The following is a 24,985-nucleotide window of genomic DNA, read 5'->3' as shown; positions in this document are numbered from 1 at the left end:
CAGAAGTCCAAATTCAGGGTGCCAGCTCCAGGGAAAGGCTTTCTCTTTCTGTCTGCTCTGGGGGAAGGTCCTTGCCATCAATCTTCCCCAGTTGAGGAGCTTCTCAGGGCAGGGAGCCCGAGTCCAAAGGACACACTATTCTCCTGGCCCTTGCTTCTTGGTGGTATGAGGTCCCCTGGTCTCTCTGCTTCCTTCTCCCTCTTTTATCTCAAAAGAGATTGACTCAAGATGCAACCTAATCCTGTAGATTGAGTCCTGCCTCATTAACATAACTGCCTCTAATCCTGCCTCATTAACATCATAGAGGGAGGATTTATAGCACATAGGAAAATCACATCAGATGACAAGATGGTAGACAATCACACAGTGCTGGGAACCATGGACTGGCCAAGCTGATACACATTTAAAAAAAAACCAAAAAAACTTAAAAGCAGGCTCAAACATATTTTTACACGAATGTTCATTGCAGCATTACTCACAATAACCAAAACGTGGAAACAACCCAAGTGTCCATCAACAGATGAGTGGATAACCCAATTTGGTACATAAATTGTTCTTGTGTTAAGGTGCTATCTTAGCTAACCTAGTGATGCTGTAACAGAAATACCACAAGTGGATGGCTTTAACAAACAGAATGTACTTTCCAACAGCTTAGAGGCTAGAAGTCTGAATTAAGAGCGCAGGCTCTAGGGGAATGCCTGGCATTCCCTGCAGATCTACACGTGTCTTGACATCAATCTTCCCCTGGGCCTAGGAGCTTCTCAGAGCAAGGATCCTGGACCCAAAGGACATGCTTTGCTCGAGGCTCATGTTCCTTCGTGGTAGTAGGTCCCCCTCTCTCTGCTCATTTCTCTCTCTTCATTTCTTGTAAGATAAAATATGATGCAGGCCACACATTGGATCAGGGATGTAACCTGAGTAATCCCACCCTAATCCTCTTCAACATTACCTAATCTTGCCTCATTAACCAATGGCAGAGATTAGGATTTACAACACATAGGAAAATTATATTAATACCACAAAATAGAAAACAACCACACAATACTGGAAATCATGGCCTAGCCAAGTTGACACATATTTTTGAAGGATACAACCCAATTCACGACAAGTGTCACTGAGTCAGTCTTGACTCACAGCAAACCTAAGTACAACAGAACAAAACACTGCCTGGTCCTGCTGTATCCTCTCAATCACTGCTATGTTCGACCCCATTGTTGCAGCCACTGTGTCAATCTGTCTCTTGATGGTCTTTTTCACTGACCCTCTACTTCACCAAACATAATGTCTGTCTTAGTCATCCAGCATTGTTGGAACAGAAATACCACAAGTGGATGGCTTTAACAAAGAGAAATTCATTCCTCACAGTAAAGTAGGCTACAAGTGCAAATTCAGGGCATCAGCTCCAGGGGGAGACATTCTGCCAGCCTTCTCATCAATATTCCCCCGGACTAGGAGCTTCTTCACACAAGAGATCCCGGGTCCAAATGATGCGCTCTGCTTCTGGTGCTTCTTTCTTGGTGGTACTAGGTTCCCCCTGCCTCTCTGATGGATTCCTTCTTTTGTAAATCAAGAGACTTCCTCAAGACATAATCCAGTCTCCTAGGTTGAATCCTGCCTCACTAACACAACTGCCGCCCATCTGCCCTCATTAACATCATAGAGGCAGAATCTACAACATATAGGAAAAATCACACAATAGTGTGAGTCATGGCCCAGCCCAACTGATACACACACTTTTGGGCGGGGGGACATAATCCAATCCATGACAATGTCATTCCCCAGGAACTGTGCCATCCTGACAACATGTCCAAAACACAGGAGACGAAGTTTCACCATCCTTACTTCTAAGGAGCATTCCTGGCTGTACTTCTTCCAAGACAGATTTGTTCATTCTCCTGGAAGTCCATGGTATATTCAATATTCTTCATCAACACCATAATTCAAAGGTGTTAATTCTTCTTTGGTCTTCCTTATTCATTGCCCAGTTTTCACAAGCATATGAGGCAACTGAAAATACCATGGCTTGGGTCAGGCACACCTTAGTCCTCAAAGTGACATCTGTGCTTTTCAATACTTTAAAGAGGTCTTTTGCAGCAGAGGAAACCCTGGTGGCGTAGTGGTTAAGTGCTACAGCTGCTAACCAAAAGGTCGGCAGTTTGAATCCGCCAGACACTCCTTAGAAACTCTACGGCGCAGTTCTACCCTGTCCTATAGGGTCACTATGAGTTGGAATCAACTTGACGGCAGTGGGCTTGGTTTGGTTTGGGTTTTGCAGCAGATTTGCCAAGTGCAATATGTTGTTTGATTTCTTGACTGCTGCTTCCATGGTTGTTGACTATGGATCCAAATAAATGAAATCCTTGACAACTTCAAGATTTTTTCTGTTTAACATTTTGATGGACTGAATGGTGTCCTCATAAATATGTGTTCAATTTGGCTAGGCCGTGATTCCCAGTATTGTGTGACTGTCCACCATTTTGTCATCTGATGTGATTTTCCTATGTAAATCCTACCTCTATGATGTTAATGAGGTGGGATAGGCGGCAGTTACGTTAATGAGGCAGGAATCAATCTACAAGATTAGTGTGTCTTAGCCACTCTTTTTTGAGATATAAAAGGGGGGGGGCATGACCTCATACCACCAAGAAAGCAGGCCCAGGAGCAGAGCAGGTCCTTTGGACCCAGGGTTTCTGTGTGGAGAAGCTCCTAGTCCAGGGGAAAATGATGAGAAGGACCTTCCTCCAGAGTCGACAGAGAGAGAAAGCCTTCCCCTGGAGGTGACACCCTGAATTTGGACTTCTATACTACTAGACTGTGAGAAAATTAATTTCTTTTTGTTAACGTCATCTACTTGTGGTATTTCTGTTAGAGCAGCACTAGATAACGAAGACAATCATGATGCTCCTTATTGGTCCTGTTGTGAGGATTTTTTTTTTTTTTTTAATGTTGAGGCATAATCCATACTGAAGACTGTAGTCACTGATCTTCATCAGTAAGTACTTCAAATCCTCTTAGCTTTCAGCAAGCAAGGTCAAGTCATCTGCATATCACAGGTTGTTAATGAGTCTTCCTCTAACCTGATGCTGCATTCTTCTTTACACAGTCCAGCTTCTGAGATTATTTGTTCAGCATACATATCGTGTAAATACAGTGAACGGATACAATCCTGACACGCACCTTTTAAACAAATGATTTTAAACGAGGCAGTACCCCCTTGTTCTGTTTGAATGACTGCCCCTTGGTCTCTGCACAGGTTTCTCACGAGCACAATTAAGTGTTCTGGAATTCTCATTCTTCGCAATATTACCCATAATCTGTTATGATCCGCACAGTCAAATGCTTCTGCATACTCAACAACACTATCTTTCCAGTATTCTATGCTTCTGCTAAGCTCTTCCTGACATCGGCATTGATATCCCTGTTTCCACATCCTCTTCTGAATCCAGCCTGAATTTCTGGCAGTTCCCTACAACCATTTTTGAGTTACTTTCTGCAAACTTTACTTGTTGGTGATATTAATGATACTGTTTGATAATTTCCACATACTGTTGGGTCACCTTTCTTTGGAATAGGCACAAAGATGGATCTTGGCTGGCCAGATAGTTGTCTTCCAAATTTCTTGGCACACACGAGAAAGCACTAACACCAATGCATCCGTTGCTGAAATATTTCAATTAATATTCCATCAATTCCTGGAAACTTAGTTTTTGCCAATGCCTTCAGGGCAGCTTGGACTTCTTCAGTACCATCAGTTTCTGATCATATGCTACCTCCTGAAATGCTGGAATGTCAACCAATTTTTTCTGGTACAATGACTGAGTGCATTCTATTTTCTTTTGATGTTTCCTGCATCGTCCAGCATTTTGCCCAATAGACTCCTTCGATATTACAGTTTGAGGCTTGAATTTTTCCTTCAGTTCTTTAAGCTTGAGAAATGCCAAGCATGTTCCCTTTTGGTTTTCTAACTCCAGGTCTTTGCACGTTTCATTATAATAGCTTACTCTGTCTTCTCAGGCCGCCCTTTGAAATCTTCTGCTCAGCTCTTTTATTTCATCATTTCTTCCATTTGCTATAGCTGCTCTACGTTCAAGAGCAAGTTTTGGAGTCTCTTCTGACATCAATTTTGTTCTTTCTTTACTTTTTAGCAACCTTTTGCTTTCTTCATGTATGATGTCCTTGATGTCATTCCACAACTCATCTGGTCTTTGGTCATTTGTGTTCAATATGTCAATATTACACACAATGGAGTTATTCAGCCATGAAGAGAAATGAAGTTCTAACAAATGCTACAACATGAATGAGCCTAGAATACATTATGCTAAGTGAAATAAATCAGACACAAATGGGCAAATATTATAGGATCCCACCTATATGAAATATCTACAACAGGCAAATGCAAAGAGACAAGGTTTACTAATGGTTACCAAGGGCTTGGGGGAGGGACAAGGAGGAGTTATTGCTTGAAGAATATAGGCATACTTCGTTTTACTGAGCTTCAGAGAGGCTGTGTTTTTTACAAATTGAAGGTCTGTAGCAACCCTGTATCGAGAAAGTCTATCAGCGCCATTTTTCCAACAGCATGTACTCGTTTTGTGTCTCTGTGTCACATTTTGGCAATTCTCGCAACATTTCAAACTTTTTCATTATTATTATATCTGTTATGGTGATCTGTGATCAGTGATCTTTGATATTACTATTGTAATTGTTTTGGGCACCACGAATCGAGACTATATAAGATAACGAACTTAGTTGATATTATGTGTGTTCTGACTGCTCCACTGACCGGCCGTTCACCCATCTCTCTCTCTCTACTCGGGCCTCTTTACTCCCTGAGACATGACAATATTGATATTAGGCCAATTAATAACCCTACAGTGGCCTCTAAGTGTTCAAGTAAAAGGAAGAGTCGCATGTCTCTCACTTGAAATCAAAAGCTAGAAATGATTAAGCTTAGTGAGGAGAGCATGTCGAAAGCTAAGACAGGCCGAAAGCTAGGCCTCTTGCATCAGTTAGCCAAGTTGTGAATACAAACGAAAAGTTCTTAAAGGAAATTAAAAGTGCTACTCCAGTGAACACATAAATGATAAGAAAGTGAAACAGCCTTACCGCTGATGAGGAGAAAGTTTTATAGAAAATCAAACCAGGCATAACTTTCCCTTAAGCCAAAGCCTAATCCAGAGCAAGGCCCTAACTCTCTTCAATTCTATGAAGACTGACAGATGTGAGGAAGCTGCAGAAGAAAAGTCTGAAGCTAGCAGAGGTTGGTTCATGAGGTTTAAGGAAAGAAGCCACCTTCATAACATAAAGTGCAAGACGAAGCTGCAAGTGCTGATGTAGAAGCTACAGCAAGTTATCTAGAAGATCTAGCTAAGATAACTGATGGAGGTGGCTACACTGAACAACAGATTCTCAATGCAGACAAAACAGCCTTATATTGGAAAAAGATGCTATTTAGGACTTTCATAGCTGGAGAGGTGAAGTCAAAGCCCAGCTTCAAAGTTTCAAAGGACAGGCTGACACTCTTGTCAAGGGCTAATGCAGCTGATGACTTTAAGTTAAAGCCAATGCTCATTTGCCATTCCAAAACCCCTAGGGCTCATAAGAATTATGCTAAATCTAGTCTGCCTGTGCTCTATAAATGGAACAGCAAAGTGTGGATGACAGCACATCTGTTCACAACACGGTTTACTGAACATTTGAAGACCGCTCTTGAGAGCTCCGATGGAGATGTACAAGGAGATTAACGTTGTTTTCGTGCCTGCTAACAACATGTCCATTCTGCATCCCTCGGGTCGAGGAGTAGTTTCAGCTTCCAAGGCTTATTGTTTAAGAAAGAACATTTCATAAGGCTACAGCTGCCACAGACAGTGAGTCCTCTGATGGATCTGGGCAAAATAAACTGAAAACCTTCTGGAAAGGATTCACCATTCTAGATGCCATTAAGAACATCTGTGATTCACGGGAGGTGGTCAAAATGTCAACGTTAACAGGACTTTGGAAGAAGTTGATTCCAACCCTCATGGATGACTTTGAGGGGTTCAAGACTTCAGCAGAGGAAGTTACTGCAGATACGGTGGAAAACAAGAGAATTAGAATTAGAAGTGGAGCCTGAAGATATGACTGAATTGCTGGCATCTCATGATAAAACTTTAACGGATGAGGAGTTGGTTCTTAAGGGTGAGCAAAGAAAGTGGTTTCTTGAGATGGAATTGGCTCCTGGTGAAGATGCTGTGAACGCTGCTGAAATGACAACAAAGGATTTAGAATATTACATAAACTGTTGATAAACCAGCTGCAGGGTTTGAGAGGACTGACTCCAATTCTGAAAGAAGTCCTACTGTGGGTAAAATGTTATCCAAAAGCATTGCATGCTACAGAGAAAGCTTTCAAAAGGCAATCAATGTGGCAATCTTCACTGTTGTCTTATTTCAAGAAACTGCCACAGCTACCCCAACTTTCAGCAACCACCACCCTGATTAGTCAGCAGACATCAACATCAAGGCAAGACCCTCTACCAGAAAAAATTATTAGGACTCACTTAAGGCCCAAATGATGGTCAGCATTTTTAGCAATATTTTTAATCACGGTATAGACTGAGGGCAATGGGTTTACGTGTTTTTTTAGAAATAACGCTATTGCACACTTGAGATACTACAGTATAGCATCAATGTAACTTTTACATGCACCAGGAAACCAAAACACTTGTGTGATTCGCTTTATTGTGATACTCGTTTTATTGCAGTGATCTGGAACCAAATCTGCAATATCTACAATGCATGCCTGTACTGAGTTTCTGTTTGGGATGATGCAAAAGTTTTGGAAATAAAAGCAATGGCTGCACAACATGGTGAATGTAATTAATGTCAATGAATTGTACACTTAAAAATAGTCAAAACAGCAATTTTTTTTATATTTTTCCACAACAAAAAAAAAAAAAATTTTTTTTTTTTTCATTTCCCTGGAGAAAACATGCCTAAAAAAGGAGTCAACCCTGAGAAAGTAGGAGTGAGGGTCAGAAGACACTGCAGCACCTCTAGCATTTCCTCACACAAAGTGGGAATAGGTATTTCTTTGCTAGAATTCTCATTAGGTCCCTGTATCTCAGAGGTCTATCCAGAGAACACTGCTGTCTGCCTTGGTTCTTGTACAGCAGTAAAAAGCAAATTCTAAAAGAAAATTCAGAACTAGGTCCATGTTAAGCTCAAAAAAATGTTCACTGCTAGTTCCTGTCTAGACTTAAAGGCTCCCAGTAGACCAAATGAAGGAGAACGAAAATAAGACTCCAAGAAGAATTATGGAAAGCACCTAAAGTTAAAGAGGAAGGGAATCAGATGAAAAGCAACAGTACCACCTACAACTTGCAGCCCAGTATTCCAACTTGCTACTTATTCTACCATATTTTTTCTAATCTAATACATACCACCACTTGTCTGTCAGTTTGTAGTACCATGGTGGTTTGCGTGTTGCTGTGATACTGGAAGCTATGCCACCAGTGTTTCAAATCTCAGCAGTCGCCCACAGTGGACAAGTTTCAGCACAGCTTCCAGGCTAAGACAGACTGGGAAGAAGGACCTGGACATCTACTTCTAAAGAAACTGGCCAATGAAAACCTTGTAAACAGCAGGGGGACTGAGATGGATTGACACAGTAGCTGTAACAATGGGCTCAAAATATAATGACTGTGAGAATGGTGCCGGGCTGGGCAGTGTTTTGTCCCGTTATACAAATGGTCATCATGAGTTGGAACCAACTCAACATAACCTAAAAATAACAACAAATACATTCACTTAAAATATCGTATTTCATTTAGTCCAAATATTCACTTAATGTACTGTATTTGGACTCACCATTATTTTACATACCACCAATAAAGAAAAAAAAACTCTGAAATTGTGCCACTGTTTTCTTATCACTTTCTTTTGCTTATTGAAAGAAGTATTTTACATGGCAAATTTTTAAATCGCCCTTTACATATATTAAAAAGGAAAATATGAGCAAAACGAATTGAGGTATTCCTAAGACTGCTTCAAGTCCCTGGGTGGCACAAGTGGTTAAGCACTGGGCTACTGACCAAAAGGCTGGCTGTTCAAAACCACCCAGATGCCCCTCAGAAGAAAGGCCTGGCAATCTGCCAAGTTATTTATTTAGAAAATCCTATGGAGTGCAGTTCTACTCTGCGCAACATGAGGTCACCATGAGTTGTAACAGACTTTACTGTAATTGCTTTTTTTTTTTATTACTATTATTTAAGACTTCTTCAGAGTTCCTGAGTGGTGCAAATGGCTAATGCACTGGGCTGCTGATTAAAAAAAAAGGTTGGAGGTTCGAATTCACCCAGAGGCACCTCAGAAGAAAGGCTTTGCGATCTACTTGCAAAAATCAGCCACTTAAAACCCTATGGAGCACAGTTCTACTCTGATACACGTGGGGTCTCCACGAGTTGAACCTGACTTGATGGCAACTGGATCTGTTTTTATTCTACAAAGTGTTGTATTAAGAACACCAGAAACGCTGCATTTCCTAAAAGAATCCATAAAAGAACTAAGAGCCATTAGCTCTTAGGCTGGCTTTGCAGTTTGTAGCGCTAGCTGTTTTTTATTCCCACTCCTCTGCACTACCATACGATTCCTCAGTTTCAAAGAATATTCCACTAATGTCTCTTGAAATTTTTTCTAAGCCGATGACACCCAGAGTCAAAACATCAAACCCAGCTTTGACTCTGGATTTGATGTTTTGCATGTGAAAGTACTGTAAACCACCTTTAGCCATCTGGCCAACAATACAGGTAATGCATTCTGATTTCTGAAATGTTAAAACTAGGCACTCTACAAATTAATGAAACACAGCAGAGACCAGAAAATAGAAAGCCCTAGTGTATATCCCTCACCATGCATCAAGGGAAGAAGCAAGCATGGAATCTCATGGTATCATTTTATTTCTTAAATATAAAATCAAGTAAAGGCTTCCAATCATGTAATTCTCCCGCGTAAAGTTGACAGGTATTAGACTTGGCTATGGAGAACAACTGTATTAACTTTCCTTCTGGCAACAAACAACAGATACATGATTTTAATTTAACCCAGTACCTCATAAATAAAAATGTAAAATCAACAGGAATGAAAGGCCAGGTTACTATAAAGAATTTTAATGATTTGCTGGTTAAGATTCCTTCTAATCTTAAAATTCTATCGATTCCTTTTATTTAGAGGCAACTAAAAACTGGCAACTTGTTAAAGGGACTGACTTTAAATTTACGACTAAAAATCTCTACAGGTATGACATTTTTGTGGGCAAGCAAGGTCCTCAATCCCGTATCTGCAAACACCAAAACCAAAAGATTCTGCTTGTTTTTAATAAACTCATTTTATAGGAAAATGTAATCTCAACTGATACAAAGCTGTTTATGTTCTATTTATCCCACGTACTGTGAAAGTTCTACATTTCACTACAGAAATGTTCATGCCTGATTACCTGGAATTGCCCAGATCGCTCTGGAGATACTATATAGGATATATGCACCGTGTTAATCTTTATAAAATCAGGGAAAAAATGGACACGTTTCTTCTTTCCATGTCTTCATAGACTTTCTGATCCATTGCTGACAAAGGATCAATTGGGAAGATAAAGAATCACACTTCTAAGAGTCCCTTAAAAAGCAGAGTACCCCTACAGAAAGGGCCACATGAACCAGAGACCTACATCATCCTGAGACCAGAAGAACTAGTTGATGCCTGGACACAATCGACGACTGCCCTGACAGGGAGCACAACAGAGAACCCCTGAGGGAGCAGGAGATCAGTGGGATGCAGACCCCGAATTCTCATAAAAAGACCAGACTTAATGGTCTGACTGAGACTAGAGGAATCCCGGCAGTCATGGTCCCCAAACCTTCTGTTGGCCCAGGACAGGAACCATTTCCGAAGACAACTCATCAGACATGGAAGGGACTGGACAGTGGGTAGGAGAGAGATGCTGATGAAGAGTGAGCTCTTTGTATCAGGTGGACACTTGAGACTGTGTTGGCATCTCCTGTCTGGAGGGGGGATGGGAGGATAGAGAGAGTTGGAGGCTGGCAAAATCGTCACGAAAGGAGAGACTGGAAGGGCTGACTCATTAGGGGGAGAGAAAGTGGGAGTATGGAGTAAGGTGTATATAAACTTATACGTGACAGTCTGACTTGATCTGTAAACGTTCACTTGAAGCTCAATAAAACTTTAAAAAAAAAAAAAAAAAAGCAGAGTACCCTAAAATTCAAATAATGCTGTCTGTCACATATTAAGTTGATTATTCTAAAACAGCAGCACTGTGGCATAAGGTTTAAGTTGTTTCCAAATAGAAGCAATAGATTTGCATTCATTTAGTCACTTTCTATTCAGGCCTCTTCAGTAAAACTGAGGTTAGAGACACAAGCCACGGAAGAGAGAAAAGCTAAGCAACACTCATGGGATGAACCTATGACCTTTTTCATAATTATACTATTCTAAGTAAGATTAGTCTTTCCCACAAGGTTCTTTAAAAAGTAAACAACTATGATGAACCAAATGAGTAAAAACGGCAAAACACAGATAATTACGTTAATTCAGTGACAATAAACTTTGATCGTTACTATGTGCCAGACATTGTGTTAAATATTTTATATGCATTAGCTCATTTGATCGCACAATAAACCCTATGGAAGCAGGTACTCTATTATCCCTGTTTTAGAGAAGAAGAAATTGAAGCCTAGTTAAAAAACTTGCACAATGATTAATAAGTAAAAAAGATGAGACCTGACTCCAGTTGTATCAAATTACATTACATTGCCTTTCAACAAATACTGAGGATATAGCAATGAGCAAGACAAATCCTTTCAGACTTCAGGGAATTTAAAGTCTGCAGAAATCTTTAAGCATCTACTCCAAATGCTCAATTATATAGAGAAAGACACTTAAAACCACAAAAGGAAAGTGACTTGCCCAAGGTCATACAGGTGGGTGGTATAAAAGTAAGGACAAGGTCTCCTGACCCTTAAACCACTGCTCTTCCTATGACACAGGTCCGTCAGTGGCAGTTTTACTATGTGAACAGGGTGAATAGCATGATCAAACAAGAAGCTATATTCTATCTTTTTCCAATCATCACCTGTCTCCAAAGGTCAAGTCTATGAGACTGCAGCATCTTGTAGATAATGATGCAAGAGGAAGAAAGACTCTACCTTCATTTCCAGAGCCCAATTTAGTTCACACAGTGCTGGCTGAAAGAGAAACTGCAACTACCACAGTACTTGATTTTATTACATCATTGGTGTTCTTATCTCTTAAGGAAAATAAGTATTTTTTCCAAACATGGTATTCAAACTTCTACTGAGCATTCAAAACAAAAAGTTTAGGATACGAACACCCCTCTCCTCAAGGAGATATAAGGAGGGAGCAATAGGGGGATCTACAATTCAGAACATGGGCATATATAAGACAGATCTAGGTTTAAATCCACACTGTCATTTACTAATTATAAGATCATGGGAATGTTATTTATCCTTTTGAAGTTTCTTTATATATACAGTTCCCGTCAAGTAGACTCCAACTCATGGTGACCCTGTGCTCCACAGGGTTTTCAACGGCTGATTTTCAGAAATAGGATCACCAGTCCTTTCTTCCAAGGTGCCTCTGGGTGGGCTCGAACCTCCAACCTTCTGGTTAGCCAAAACAAACCTGTTGCCTTCGAGTCTATTCCAATGCAGAGCAACCCTACAGGGCAGAGTAGAACTGCCCCATAGGGTTTCCAAGGAGCAGGTGGTGGATTCAAACTGCCAACCTTTTGGTTAGCAGCCAATCTCTTAACCACTGCACCACCTGGGCTCCTTTGGTTGGCAGCTGAACACATTAAACAAGGCATTCCTCATTATACATAGGTGATGATACACCAGTCTCGAGAAATGGTAAAATGAGGCAATGCAACACATATAAAATACTGACATATTGGGCCTAACACATAGGAGATGGATGATATGGCATATAAAAATACAGAAAGAATTATCTGTTTCTACCATAACAAAACTCTCAGAATCATAAACCAGTATTTTAAGTGAGCATTATTTAAGCTCAATCATCTCAAACACTTCGTAGGATTTATTATGAGATTCCAAAGTTTAAAAAATTAACATGCTACTTATTTTCTTACAAGAAAATGCTAAATTATAAATGACTTATAGCAACATAACTGTAAACTAGGAATCAGTATTTCTTACTATGTTACCTCAAACCTGTAGTCATTCTACACCAAAAGCACAAGCAACAATATAAAATAAAGATAAATTGAACTTCATCAAAATTAAAAACTTCTGTGTTTCAAAGGACACAATCAAGACAGTGAAGACAGCCCACAGAATGGGAGACAATACTTACAAATTTTGTATCAGACATGGGTCCAGTAGTCAAAATACAAAGAACTCTAACAACTCAACAATAAAAAGACAAATAGTCCAATTAAAAAATGAGCAAAAGATCTGAATAGACATTTCTCCAAAGAAGATAAATAAATGACAAAAAAGCACATGAAAACATGCTCAACATCAGTCCTTGCTGCTGGGTCTACCGAGTTAATTTTCAACTCATAGAGACCCCATGTGACAGAGTAGAACTGCCCCACGGGATTTTCTAGGCTGTAATCTTTATAGAAGACTGCCAGGTCTTTTTCCCGAGCCACTGGGTGAGTTCAAACCGTCAACCTTTTGGTTAGCAGTGGAGTGCTTAACTATTGCACTACCAGGGCTCCTTTCATTAGTTACTAAGGAAATGCAAATCAAAACCACAATGAGATGCCATATCACAAACCAACTCCATGGCAACAGGTAGGTAGAGTAGAATGGTTTTATAATAAAAAGACACATAATAACAAGTGTTGACAAGGATATAGAGAAACTGGAACCCTCAAACACTATTGCCGGGAATGTAAAATGGTGCAGCCCCTTAGAAAAACAGGCAGGTCCTTGGAGGTTAAACACAAGAGTTACCACTTGACCCAGTGATTCCACTCCTAGGTACAAACCCAAGAGAAATGAAAATATATGACCACACAATGACTTGTACATGAATGTGCTTAGCAGTGTTATTCATAATGGCTTAAAAGTGAAGACAACTCAAATGTCTATCAACTGATAAACGAATAGACAAAATATGGTATATCCATACAATGGGATTCCACTTGGCAATAAAAAGGAATAAAGTGCTGATACGTGCCTATGACATGGATGAACCTTAAAAACATTATGCTAAGTGAAAGAAGCCAAACACAAAGACCACACGTTGTATAATTCTATTTATATGACATGTCCAGAACAGGCAAACATATAGACAGTGATTCCCAGGGAACAGGGAGTGACTGATTAATGGGTACAGGGCTTCTCTTTAGGGTGATGAAAATGTTCCAAAATTAGACAGTTGTGATGGTTGTACAAATCTGTACGTAGACTAAAAAAAAACACACTGTGTAATTTCAAAGAGTAAATTCTATTGTACATGAATTGTATCTCAATATAGCTGTTAAAAAAATTTTTGTAGTCATTCTAAATTCTGGTTTATGCTAATTAACTCTGATACAGATACCAAAGTTACTTCCTTTAACCCACATACAATAAGACAGAGAAATGTACAAATTTCAGGTAATCTAGCTCCTAAGAAATTCTAACATTTAATTTCAATTTCTCTCACTGCAATTTAATTTCACTCAGCCTTGAGTCTTCAATGAAAAAAATAAACCTGACCCAGAAAATCTCTTCACGAACTTCCAGACTCTAAATTCTTGCCTTTCTCTTCTTTCTACAGTTCAAATTGGAATCACAAATCCTTTACAGATAAAGAAAAACTCCAGACTGTTTTATAGCCTTGACTATATTCTAAGCACTGCAAGCATTTTTCACTATTCTTTACTAAGTTATCTCCAGTTTACTATCAAGAAAAAACTTTTTCCAGATATTAAGGAAATTGCCTAAAAGCACACAGTTTAAATTCAGAGGTGCCAAGATGTGAGCTCAGATTAAGAGTCACACTTGGTTATTCACATTAAGTCAAAATGACAAGGGAAAAAAAAAGTAAAAAAAACAAAACCAATATTTGAAAATTTGGAATTACCCTTATATAGTTATTGTGGCCTCAGAATTTGTATTTGCAAAGCAGCTAAGAATAGTGTCAGAGACAGGGGACGTCAGCACAATTGGACAAAACCAAAAGCAAAGAAGTTTCCTGAATAAACTGAATGCTTCGAAGGCCAGCATAGCAGGGGTAGGGGTCTGGGGACCATGGTTTCAGGGGACATCTAAGTCAATTGGCAAAATAAAATCTATCAAGAAAACATTCTGCATCCCACTTTGAAGAGTGGCGTCTGGGGTCTTAAATGCTAGCAAGCAGCCATCTAAGATGCATCAGTTGGTCTCAACCCACCTGAATCAAAGGAGAATGAAGAACACCAAGGACACAACGTGATTACGAGCCCAAGAGACAGAAAGGGCCACATAAACCAGAGACTACATCAGCCTGAGACCAGAAGAACTAGATGGTGCCCGGCTACAACTGATGACTGCCCTGAAAGGGAACACAACAGAGAACCGCTGAGGGAGCAGGAGAGCAGTGGGATGCAGACCCCGAATTCTCATAAGACCAGACTTAATGGTCTGATTGAGACTAGAAGGACCCCAGTGGTCATGGCCCCCAGACCTTCTGTTGGCCCAGGACAGGAACCATTCCCAAAGCCAACTTTTCAGACATGGATTGGACTGGACAATGGGTTGGAGAGGGATGCTGGTGAGGAGTGAGCTTCTTGGATCAGGTGGACACTTGAGACTATGTTGGCATCTCCTCCCTGGAGGGGAGATGAGAGGGTAGAGGGGGTTAGAAGCTGGCAAAATGGACACGAAAAGAGAGTGGAGGGAGGGAGGGGGCTGTCTCATTAGGGGGAGAGTAACTGGGAGTGTGTAGCAAGGTGTATATGGGTTTTTGTGTGAGACACTGACTTGATTTATAAACTTTCACTTAAAGCACAATAAAAATTATTAAAAAAAAAAAAAAAGAATAGTGTCAGAGATCAAGTATACACGTGTGGCAACATTCTGAGTTGCACTAGGGTCAGTTTACGGAAACTGCCTGCCCCAAAACAGCAAGTACCCTTACCTCCTGGTCCTATTTATATTCACTTAATTGTCCCCATGCATGATTGAAAAACAGATACAAGAGTCTTCTAGAGAGTCAGTGTAGCATCAGAATAGCAGTGGCTTTGGATGCAAAATAGATTTAGATTCACACCTTCATCTGGCCACTTTCATAGCTGTGTGGCTTATGAAAACAATTCACTTAACTTTCTAAATGCTTATTTTCCTCATTTTTAAAATGAGGATAACACTTACTTTGCAAAGTTGTCTGAGGAATAAATGAGATAAGTTATGTAAGTACTTAGCAGAATATCTGGCTCATTGTAATGATCAAGAAATCGTAGCTATTTTTATTATTACTTAAATGTGACTCCTACAGTTTTATTAAAACAATGTCCAATAACAGCACTTACATTTGTCAATTCAGATGACAGCTACTGTTCTTCAAGCAAAGTTTACTTTTTCATAGTATAAAAATAATACAAAAAATAGCTCATGAGAGAAAACCTTGAAACCATAAAAAAAAAGAAACAAATCTACCACAATTTTAAACACCCCAAACAACTTCTGTTAAATTATTGAACACTTAAAAAAGTGGCTCATGGGGTGATTACGTACTTTGGGGAGAGAGTCATTCAGACCACTTCCCTTTCTCTTCATTTCATCTGCCTATTTGAATTTCTATACAACAGAAGGAGGAGAAAAAAATAAAAGAGCCAGTCAATTTTACTTTTTTAGGGGTGGAAGGAGCAAGTTTTCATGTTGGTAAAGTGTTGAACTATTAGTAAAAAATTAAATTTGAGGGGGAAAAATGAAACTTAAGGATTATCTGAGGTGTTTATCTTCATTTTCCCTCAGACTCATTACTAAAGACTTGAAAATATGCTGATAACTTGAAAACTGAAAAAAAATACAAACTAGTGTTCTCCATACCTGCTCACTAAGGAATTATCTTAAGAAACACCTACTAACAAAGAGACAGAGAGAAAGAGTAAAAGAAAGAAAAAAACAAAAAAAGGGGGTAGAGGGAGGGAGAAAGACAGGTACACCTAATGTGTTAGATGATTAAAGAACACCCATTTTTTACAGCCTAAGTCTGAGGAAAAAATTATCCAACAACAGGCTTTTTTCCCCGGGAGTTTCCACAATAGGGTTCCAGGGATATCTAGAAAGACAGAAAATTTTTCCAGTTTAAACAAAAATAAACGTTCAGTCTATCAAATATTCAGCCATATCAGCAAATCCAATCAAATAACAGAAACGTTCAGAACTTATCACCTAGCAATGAAGGGACATGGGGGAATGAAAGGGCCGTTTCAATAGGAAGAAGAAATGGCATAGGTAATGGCTAGAACAAAAAACAGGAAATATTTTGAAAGGCCAAAATTGCAAATACAAATTAACAGAGTGTAAAATTAAATGCTGGACAATGCACCTGTTAAATGAAAAGAGGAACAGAACGTGTCTGAAGTCTTAAGAATTCAGTGTTAACGCTACTGGCAGGAAGCATGCTATCCAGTGGAAAACCTGGGCCCTGGCTCAATTCAAATTACACAGCACTACTTAACCTCCTTGACTTCGTTTCTAAATCTGGGAAATGTACCCATAGCTGTTTTGGAGAGCCAGGTAAGAGTTTTGCGGATGCTTTATAACTAAAAAAAAAAAAGGGCTGGACAAACCAGTCTGACAGACGTAAACACAACATCTCTTCTCCCTTTCATGTTAATTTGACATGGAATTCATTTCATAGATGGGAATAAGTTATTTCAGCTACATTCGTACTGAAAATGTGCTAAGCAGGGTGGAACAAATTCAGGTGGATGTCTGGCTGAAAACTACTGGGTTGCTATGAATCAGTATCGACTGGACAGCAGAGGGTATGGTTTTGGTTTGGCTGAAAATAGATGAGGGTGATGCAAAGGCCTGAAAGTGGCACACACAGGTGGACAAAAACGTAGACAATGAACACACTCTACCTCAGACAAACCCTAAGAGAATGTGCTCACATAAACATGCATCAGTGACAAGATAAGGCCACTGATATTACCTGTAAACCACTCACGAAGTCCCTAGCAATGGCATCTGTCCACCCTGGTCGGTGGTATTTGATCACCAGGGCTCTTTTGTACACTACCACTCACAAGATCCACTTTTTTTGAAAACATCTAGCTATGGCCCAAAATACTGGCATATTTTATCTTTTTAATTGCTAAACAAACCTGTAGCATACCTGAAGTAATCAAGTGAATGTTTAGCCTTCTTCAAAAACAAGATTCTGGGACTTTAATTTTTATTACAGGTAACACGAGGCTTAAAGCAAATCACAAACCTCTATTTGCTGTAATTTCTAGCTGCCAAAAACCCTTTAACGCGTGTGGAGGGAAAAGCAGCTGTAGCTTCGGCCGGAGGGCTTTCCCGGGACGGGCGGTCGGCGGGCGCCTCCTGACTCCGCGGAAGCGGCCGCCATCCCTGCTCGCCGCCGTCACGGCCCCGTCGCCCGCGCGCGGTCCCTCCCGCCCCGCCGCCGTCACGGCCTGCATCCTGCCCCCGCGGCCGTCGGGGCCCGCGGCCCTCCGCCCCCCGCCGCCCGCCGCCCCGTCGCAGCCAAAGCTTCCCTCCTGCCCCCGCCGCTGTCCCGGCCCGCCGCCCAGGGCGGCTCTTCCTCCCACCTGGCCCCACCGCCCGCCCGCCCGGCCCAGCCGCTCGCCGCGCTCACCGCGTTCTTCTTCTGCACCATCTTGTCCATCTTCTTGGCAATGCGGACCACCTCGTCCTCCATGGCTCTGGAAGGTTTTCCCCGTGCCTGTCCTGACTGGGACGTGACGCAGGCGAGGCTGCGGCAGAGAGCACTTCGGGGATCGAGCCCAGGCGCCGGTGAGCGCCCACACGACAGGCCCGGGCCTAGGCCCTTCCTCACGCTACGAGCCCGCGGCGGCGGCGGCGGCGGCAGCAGCAGCAGCGCCTCCTCACCGCAGGCAGCGCCAGTCGAACTACGCGCGCATCACGCAGGCGCTACCAATCGACCGCGGATCTCCGGGAGGGTCCGCGCAGAGGAGCCGCGGGCTGGGCCTTTAGAGTTCGTGCCAGTGATGCTGGCAAGTTCGCTAAGGGCAGGCCTCTGCCCAGGAAGGGATTTCTTCCCCAGGTACCTGCGGGCAGCCAGGGTTTTAAAACCTACTGAGACCCCAGTGGAGCCCTGGTGGCGCAGCGGTTAAGCTCCTTGGAAACCTTACAGGGCAGTTCTGCTGTGTCCTGCAGGGTCGCTCTGAGTCGGAATAGCATGGCAGTGGATTTGGTTTTTTTTTTTTTTGGAGACCCCCATATCTCTGAGCGGTGCAGGTTCGGAGAATGGGGCTTTGACCGTTTTTAAAGTGTCATAACCCAAGCGATGGGTCCCTTGTGCGCAGCTACTGGGGAAAAAACGGAAACCATGCATCCTCTCCCCCACCCATTGCCATAGAATGGATTCCGACTCACAGCGACCCTGTAGGACAGTAGAACTGCCCCATAGAGCTCCCAAGGCTGTAGTCTTTACAGAAGCAGACTGCCAAATCTTTTCTCTGTTGGCTTCCAACTGCTTAACAACTGCCACCAGGCCCCCTCCTCTCTCTCTCCCTAATTTCTATAAATTGGCCTATTGTGGTAGTGATTCGATTGTTTTAAAGTTTTCCTTTTTAAAAGCCAAATCATTGGTAAGTTCGTTGAGAACTGAGACTTGATCTTGTTTCTTTGCTGGACGTACAGTACTTTAAATATAGTTGAATAGTTGACAGTAAACTTCTGATCAAAGAAATTAAACAAGTCATTTCACCTGCTAATGAAGACGCATGAGGAAGCTGACAGTCTTAAGAGTTATGGTTAACAGCACAAGGCCAAAGGAGAAAATTGAATCAGCCACATTACGTATAGAAGAGAGTATGTTGTTAGCTGCCATAGGGTCATCCAAATTCATAGTGACCCAATGCACAAGGGGATCAGACCGTTGTGGTCCACAGGGTTTTCATTGGCTAATTTTCAGTATATCGCCAGGCCTTTCTTCCTAGTCCGTCTTAGTCTGGAAGCGTGGCTGAAACCTTTTTAACATCACAGCAGCATGCCAGCCTCTACTGACAGAAGGGTGGTGGCTGAGCTGAGGTGCATTGGCTGGGAATCACACTGGGGTCACCTGTATGGAAGACGAGAATTCTACCGCAGAACAACCATAGCCCCCAGGAACAGTATTGGAAAAAAAAAAATCCATTGCCATCTAGTCAATTCTGACTCACAGCGACCCTATAGGACAGGGTAGAACTGTCCCATATGGTTTCCAGGGAGCACCTGGTGAATTCAAACTGTTGACCTTTTGATTAGCAGCCATAGCTCTTAACCACTATGCCACCAGGGTTTCCAGAGACAGTATAAACTCCTTTAAAAGGTCTTTGCTCAATCACTCCATGATGCCCTCCTTTTACTACCAATCCATGTTATCTACAGACATAATTCCATGTGAAATTTAACTATCATTGATCAAAATCTGCTGCCTAATAATGTTCTTTCTATACTAAAATCGCAGATTTTTCCAAGTTCTAGTTCACTGATTTTGTCTCCTATAAATTTCCTGTTTGCATACTTGGCCCATTTTAATTAATTTGTTTCCTAATTGATTTATAGTTTTTCATGTATGCTGGGATACTAAACCTTTTGCTCATATATCTTACATATAACTTTTCCCAATCTGTAGGTTGCCTTTTAATGCATTCACTCATTTATTCATTCTTACATTTACACAACAAAATTTTAATGGATGCCTACTTTGAGCTAAGCACTCTTGTAGGATACTACAGTTGTTACGGATTGCATTGTGTCCCCCCAAAATATGTGTTGGAGCCCTGACCCATATACCTGTGAATATAATACCTTTTGGGAATAGGGTTTTCTTTGTTATGTTAATGAAGCCATATTGGTGTAGAGTGTGTCCTAAATCCAATGACTTTTGAGATACAAAAGAGCAGAGTAAGCACGTAAAAAAGAAGACACAGAGGGAAGACCAACACTATCTAGGGATGACGGGGCGAACCAGTCAACAAGCCCAGGAACTCTAAGGACGGCCAGTTAGAGAAGCTGAGACAAACATGTTCCCACAGAGCCAACAGAGAAAGAGCCTTCCTCTAGAGCTGGTGCCCTGAATTCAGGCTTCCAGCCTCCTAAACTGTGAGAAAAGAAATTTCTGTTTGTTATAGCCACCCTATTGTCATATTTCTGTTATAGCAGCACTAAGCAACTAAGACAACAGTTAGCAAAATTCCTGTGTCCCAGGCTTTAATTTGGTGAACGGAGACAGACAACAAACAAATATCTCAGATGTAATAAGCACTATGAATAAAAGTAAAGGAGGTTAAGAGAAATATAGCATGTAGGGGAGAGAGCTTTTTTAGAATTGTTCTGCAGTAAAAATGTGTACTTTGTTCAAAATCAAGGGAGATTTATTCAAAGTAAAGGCAGCTAAAGCTGGGGATATGCTAGAACTCTCAGAAAGAAACCAGTGCTCCAAAGCGGTGAAGCAGCTGACACTTATATGCAGGATAAGATCAAAGAACTTAAAGTACACTATGCCATTGGAAGTTACAAAGTTAGATCAGCTTAAGGCAGGATTGTATGAAGTTGGGGCGTGAAAGGGATTAAAGTACATATGTGTCTTCCTCAGATTGGTTACAGTGTGATAATTGTAAGAATATGTGACAAAAGGGTAGTTACAAGTTAATTATGCATTCCTTCCTTAGAAACAGCTTTCTCAAGTGAAACCTTTCTGGCCGGCATTTGCAAGATTTAGATAAGGGTCCCAAAATTCATCTGTTTGTCATACTGTGCTGGCTTGTGTGTTGCTGTGACACTGGAAGCTATCCCACCGGTATGTCAAATACCAACAGGGTCAGCCATGGTGGACAGATTTTAATGGAGATTCCAGACTAAGACAGACTAGGAAGGACCTGACGGTCTACTTCTGAAAAAATTGGCCAGTGAAAACATTATGAATAGCCTGAACATTGTCTGATACAGTGCCGGAAGATGAACCCCTCAGGTTGCAAGGCACTCAAAATACGACTGGGGAAGAGCTGCTTCCTCAAAGTAGAGTCGACCTTAATGACATGGATGGAGTCAGTCTTTCAGGACCTTCACTTGCTGATGTGACATGACTCGAAATAAGAAGAAACAGCTGCAAATGTTCATAATAATCAGAATGTGGAATGTACAAAGAATGATTCTAGGAAAGTTGGAAGTCATCAAAAATGAAATACAATGCCTAAAGATCCATATCATAGAAATTAGTGAGCTGAAATGGACTGGTTTTGTCCATTTTGAATCAGACAATCTTATGATCTATGATGCTGGGAATAACAAATTGAAAAGGAATGACATCGCATTCATCCTCAAAAAAAAAAAAGAAACTTCAAGATCTAGCCTAAAGTACCATGCTGTCAGTGATAGGGTAATATCCATATGCCCACAAGGAAGACTGGTTAATATAACTATTATCAAAATTTACACAACAGCCACTAATGCCAAAGATGAGGAAATTGAAGACTTTTACCAACATTGTGAAGTCTGAAATTGATCAAACACTCAATAAAGATGCATTGGTAATTATTGGTGATTGGACTGCGAAAGTTGGAAACAAAGAAGAAGGATTGGTAGTTGAAAAATATGCCATGGTGATAGAAACGATGCCAGAGATCACATGATAGAATTTTGTAAGACCAATGATTAATATCTTTTTTGGGACCTCATCAGGTGGAAAACGCAAGAATCGAATTGACTATGTCTGTGGAAATAGATGATGGGAAAGCTCAGTATCATCAGTCAGAACAAGGCCAGGGGCTGACTGTGGAACAGACCATCAATTGCTCATATGCAAGTGCAAGCTGAAGCTGAAGAAACTTAAAACAAGTCCATGAGAGCCAAAATAAAACCTTGAGTATATCCCACCTGAATATGGAGACCATCTCAAGAATAGATTTGATGCACTGAATGCTAATGACCAGATAAACTGTGGGATGACATCAAGGACATCACACGTAAAGAAGGCAGAAGGTGATTGAAAAGACGGGAAAGAAAGAAAAAAACAAAAAATGTCAGAAGAGATTCTGAAACTTGCTCTTGGACGTAGAGTAGCTAAAGCGAGTGTACGAAATGATGAAGTAAAACCTGAATGGAGAATTTCAAAGGGCAGCTTGAGAAGTCAAAGTAAAATATTATAATGAAACGTGCAAAGACTTGGAGATAGAAAACCATAAGGGGAGAATACGCTCAACATTTCTCAAGCTGAAAGAACTGAAAAGAAAAAATTCAAGCCTCGTGTTGCAGTTTTGAAGGTATCTATGAGCAAAATGGAAACCCTTGTGGCATGGCGGTTAAGAGCTATGGCTGCTAACCAAAAAGGTTTACAGTGCCAATCCACCAGGCACTCCTTGGAAACTCTGTGGGGCAGTTCTACTCTGAATGATGCAGGGAACATCAAAAGAAGATGGAAGAAATACACAGAGTCACTGTTCCAGAAAGAATTGGTCAGCATTCAACCATTTCAGGAGATGGCATATGATCAGTAACTGATAGTGTTGAAGGAAGAAGTCCAAGCTGCACTGAAGGCACCGGTGAAAAACAAGCCTTCAGGAATTGATAGAATACCAACTGAGATGTTTCAACAAGCAGATGCAGCACTGGAAGTGCTCACTCATCTATGCCAAGAACTTTGGAATCCAGCTGCCTGGCCAACCAACTGGAAGAGATCCATATCTGTGCACATTCCAAAGACAAGAGATCCAACAGAATGCAGAAATTATTGACCAATATCATTAATATCACATGTAAGTAAAATTTTGCTGAAGATCTTTCAAAAATGGTTACAGCAGTACATTGACAGGGAACTACCAGAAATTCAAGCTGGATTCAGAAGAGGATGTATAATGAAGGATATCACTGCTGATGTCAAATGAATCTTGGCCGGAAGCAGAGAATACCAGAAAGATGTTTACCTGTGTTTTATTGACTATTTGAATGCATTTCACTGTGTGGATCATACCAAATTTTGGATAACATTGTGAAGAATGGGAATTCCAGAATACTTAATTGTGCTCATGCAGAACCTGTACATAGACCAAGAGGCTGTCATTTGAACAGAGCAAAGGGGTACTGCATGGTTAAAATCAGAAAAGGTGTGCGTCAGGTTTGTATCCTTTCACCATACTTATTCAATCTGTATGCTGTGCAAATGATCTGAGAAGCTGGACTATATGAAGTAGAGCAGGGCATCAGGACTGGAGGAAGACTCACTAACAATCTGTGATTTGTAGATGACAGAACCTTGCTTGCTGAAATTGAAGAGGACTTGGAGCAGTTACTGATGAAAATCAAAGACTACAGCTTTCAGTATGGATTACCAATCAATATAAAGGAAACAAAAATCCTTACTGGATGGATAAGCAACGTCATGATAAGTAGAGAAAAGACTGAAGTTGCTAAGGATTTCATTTTGCTTGGATCCACAATCAATGGAAGCAGCAGTCAAGAATTCAAAAAATGCATTGCATTGGGCAAATCTACTGCAAAAGACCTCTTTAAAGTGTTGAAAAGCAAAGGTATCACCTTTAAGACTAAGGTGCACCTGACCCAAGCCATGATGTTTTCGATCGCCTCATATGCATGTGAAAACTGGACAATGGATAAGGAAGACCAAAGAACAGTTGACGCCTTTGAATTGTGGTGTTGGCAAAGAATATTGAATATACCATGGACTGCTACTCTGTCCTATAGGGTTGCTATGAGTCAGAATCGACTCGATGACAGTGGGTTTTTTGGCTAAAAGAATGAACAAATCTGTCTTGGACGAAGTACAACCAGAATGCTTTTTAGAAGCAAGGATGGCAAGACCACATCTCACATACCTTGGACATGTTATCAGGAAGGATGAGACCCTGGAGAAGGACATCAACAACATGAGTGTGATCAGTTTAGCCTGTAGAGCTGAAGTGACTTTGGGAAGGGTGCTTTTCCAAGGACCTCAGTGGATGTGGTCACAGCATACCTTCCTGTTAATGAGAGCTAGTAGGTTCAGATTTTAAGTATGACCCACCAACAAATAAAACTAAAACAGAAGTTGATAATAGAGTTTCTTATAAATATCGTCTGGGAGACAAAAGCTGTTCAGTAAAATTCAAGCAATCATGTGGTGGATGATCATTATCATTAGGCAAAGGTAACAATGTGACTGGGTTCAAAGAGGTTACAGTATGTAACCAAATATTAGCAGCAGTTAAAAGGAGGACTACATAAGAAGTCAATCAACTGGTTGAAAGAAGCTGGATCAAAGTTAAATTCAAAATGGCCTATACAGAATGAGGAACATAAACATCAAGGAAATTTTCTAAAGCTATCTGCAGTGGTCTCAGACATTAGTGGTTGCAGCAACCGCTCTAAGGCAAAAGGGGTAATCCCTAGCAATGGGGTCTAATTGAATGCTATAATAACCAATCGGTCCCTTTTGTCCTCCAATTTTTTGAACAAGGTGTCCTAAAGCATTTCCAGAGTTTTCATGCACACAAAGTGAGAAGTCCAGGTTGTAATTGGGGAACCCTAGAGCATGAGTATTAATTAAAACTTACTTTAGCTGTGTAATAGCACCTTGACCATCCTCAGAAAGTTGAAAGGGACTGGGTTCTGAACCTTTCAGGTAATGGTATAGAGGCTGAGTCAGTAAAGAAAAATTTCATGTACAAGTTCTGTGAATCTTCTCAATTTTTCTTTGTAGTAGGGACTGGATAAGCTAAAATAGTTTCTTTTCTTTTGGGGTCTATAGTGATCCCCTTTACTGAAATTACATGTCCCAAGTAT

The 24,985-nt window shown here is 40.9% G+C and overlaps 1 protein-coding gene across 1 annotated transcript in view; it reads right to left on the bottom strand.

Annotated features, from left to right (window-relative positions):
* Positions 1 to 18,089, bottom strand: part of TCEA1 (transcription elongation factor A1) — a 58,207-nt gene extending 40,118 nt beyond the window's left edge. The window contains exon 1 of the mRNA XM_049853771.1: positions 17,838 to 18,089. Coding sequence (XP_049709728.1) covers positions 17,838 to 17,900 — 63 coding nt within the window. The 5' untranslated portion in view covers positions 17,901 to 18,089. The remainder of the gene's footprint in view (positions 1 to 17,837) is intronic.
* Between the last annotated feature and the right edge of the window lie 6,896 nt (positions 18,090 to 24,985).

This window comes from Elephas maximus, chromosome 15 (genome assembly GCF_024166365.1).
Source record: "Elephas maximus indicus isolate mEleMax1 chromosome 15, mEleMax1 primary haplotype, whole genome shotgun sequence".
NCBI lineage: Eukaryota > Metazoa > Chordata > Mammalia > Proboscidea > Elephantidae > Elephas > Elephas maximus.
Note: the sequence above shows the minus strand (reverse complement) of the source record. Positions and strands in the feature narration are given on the sequence as shown.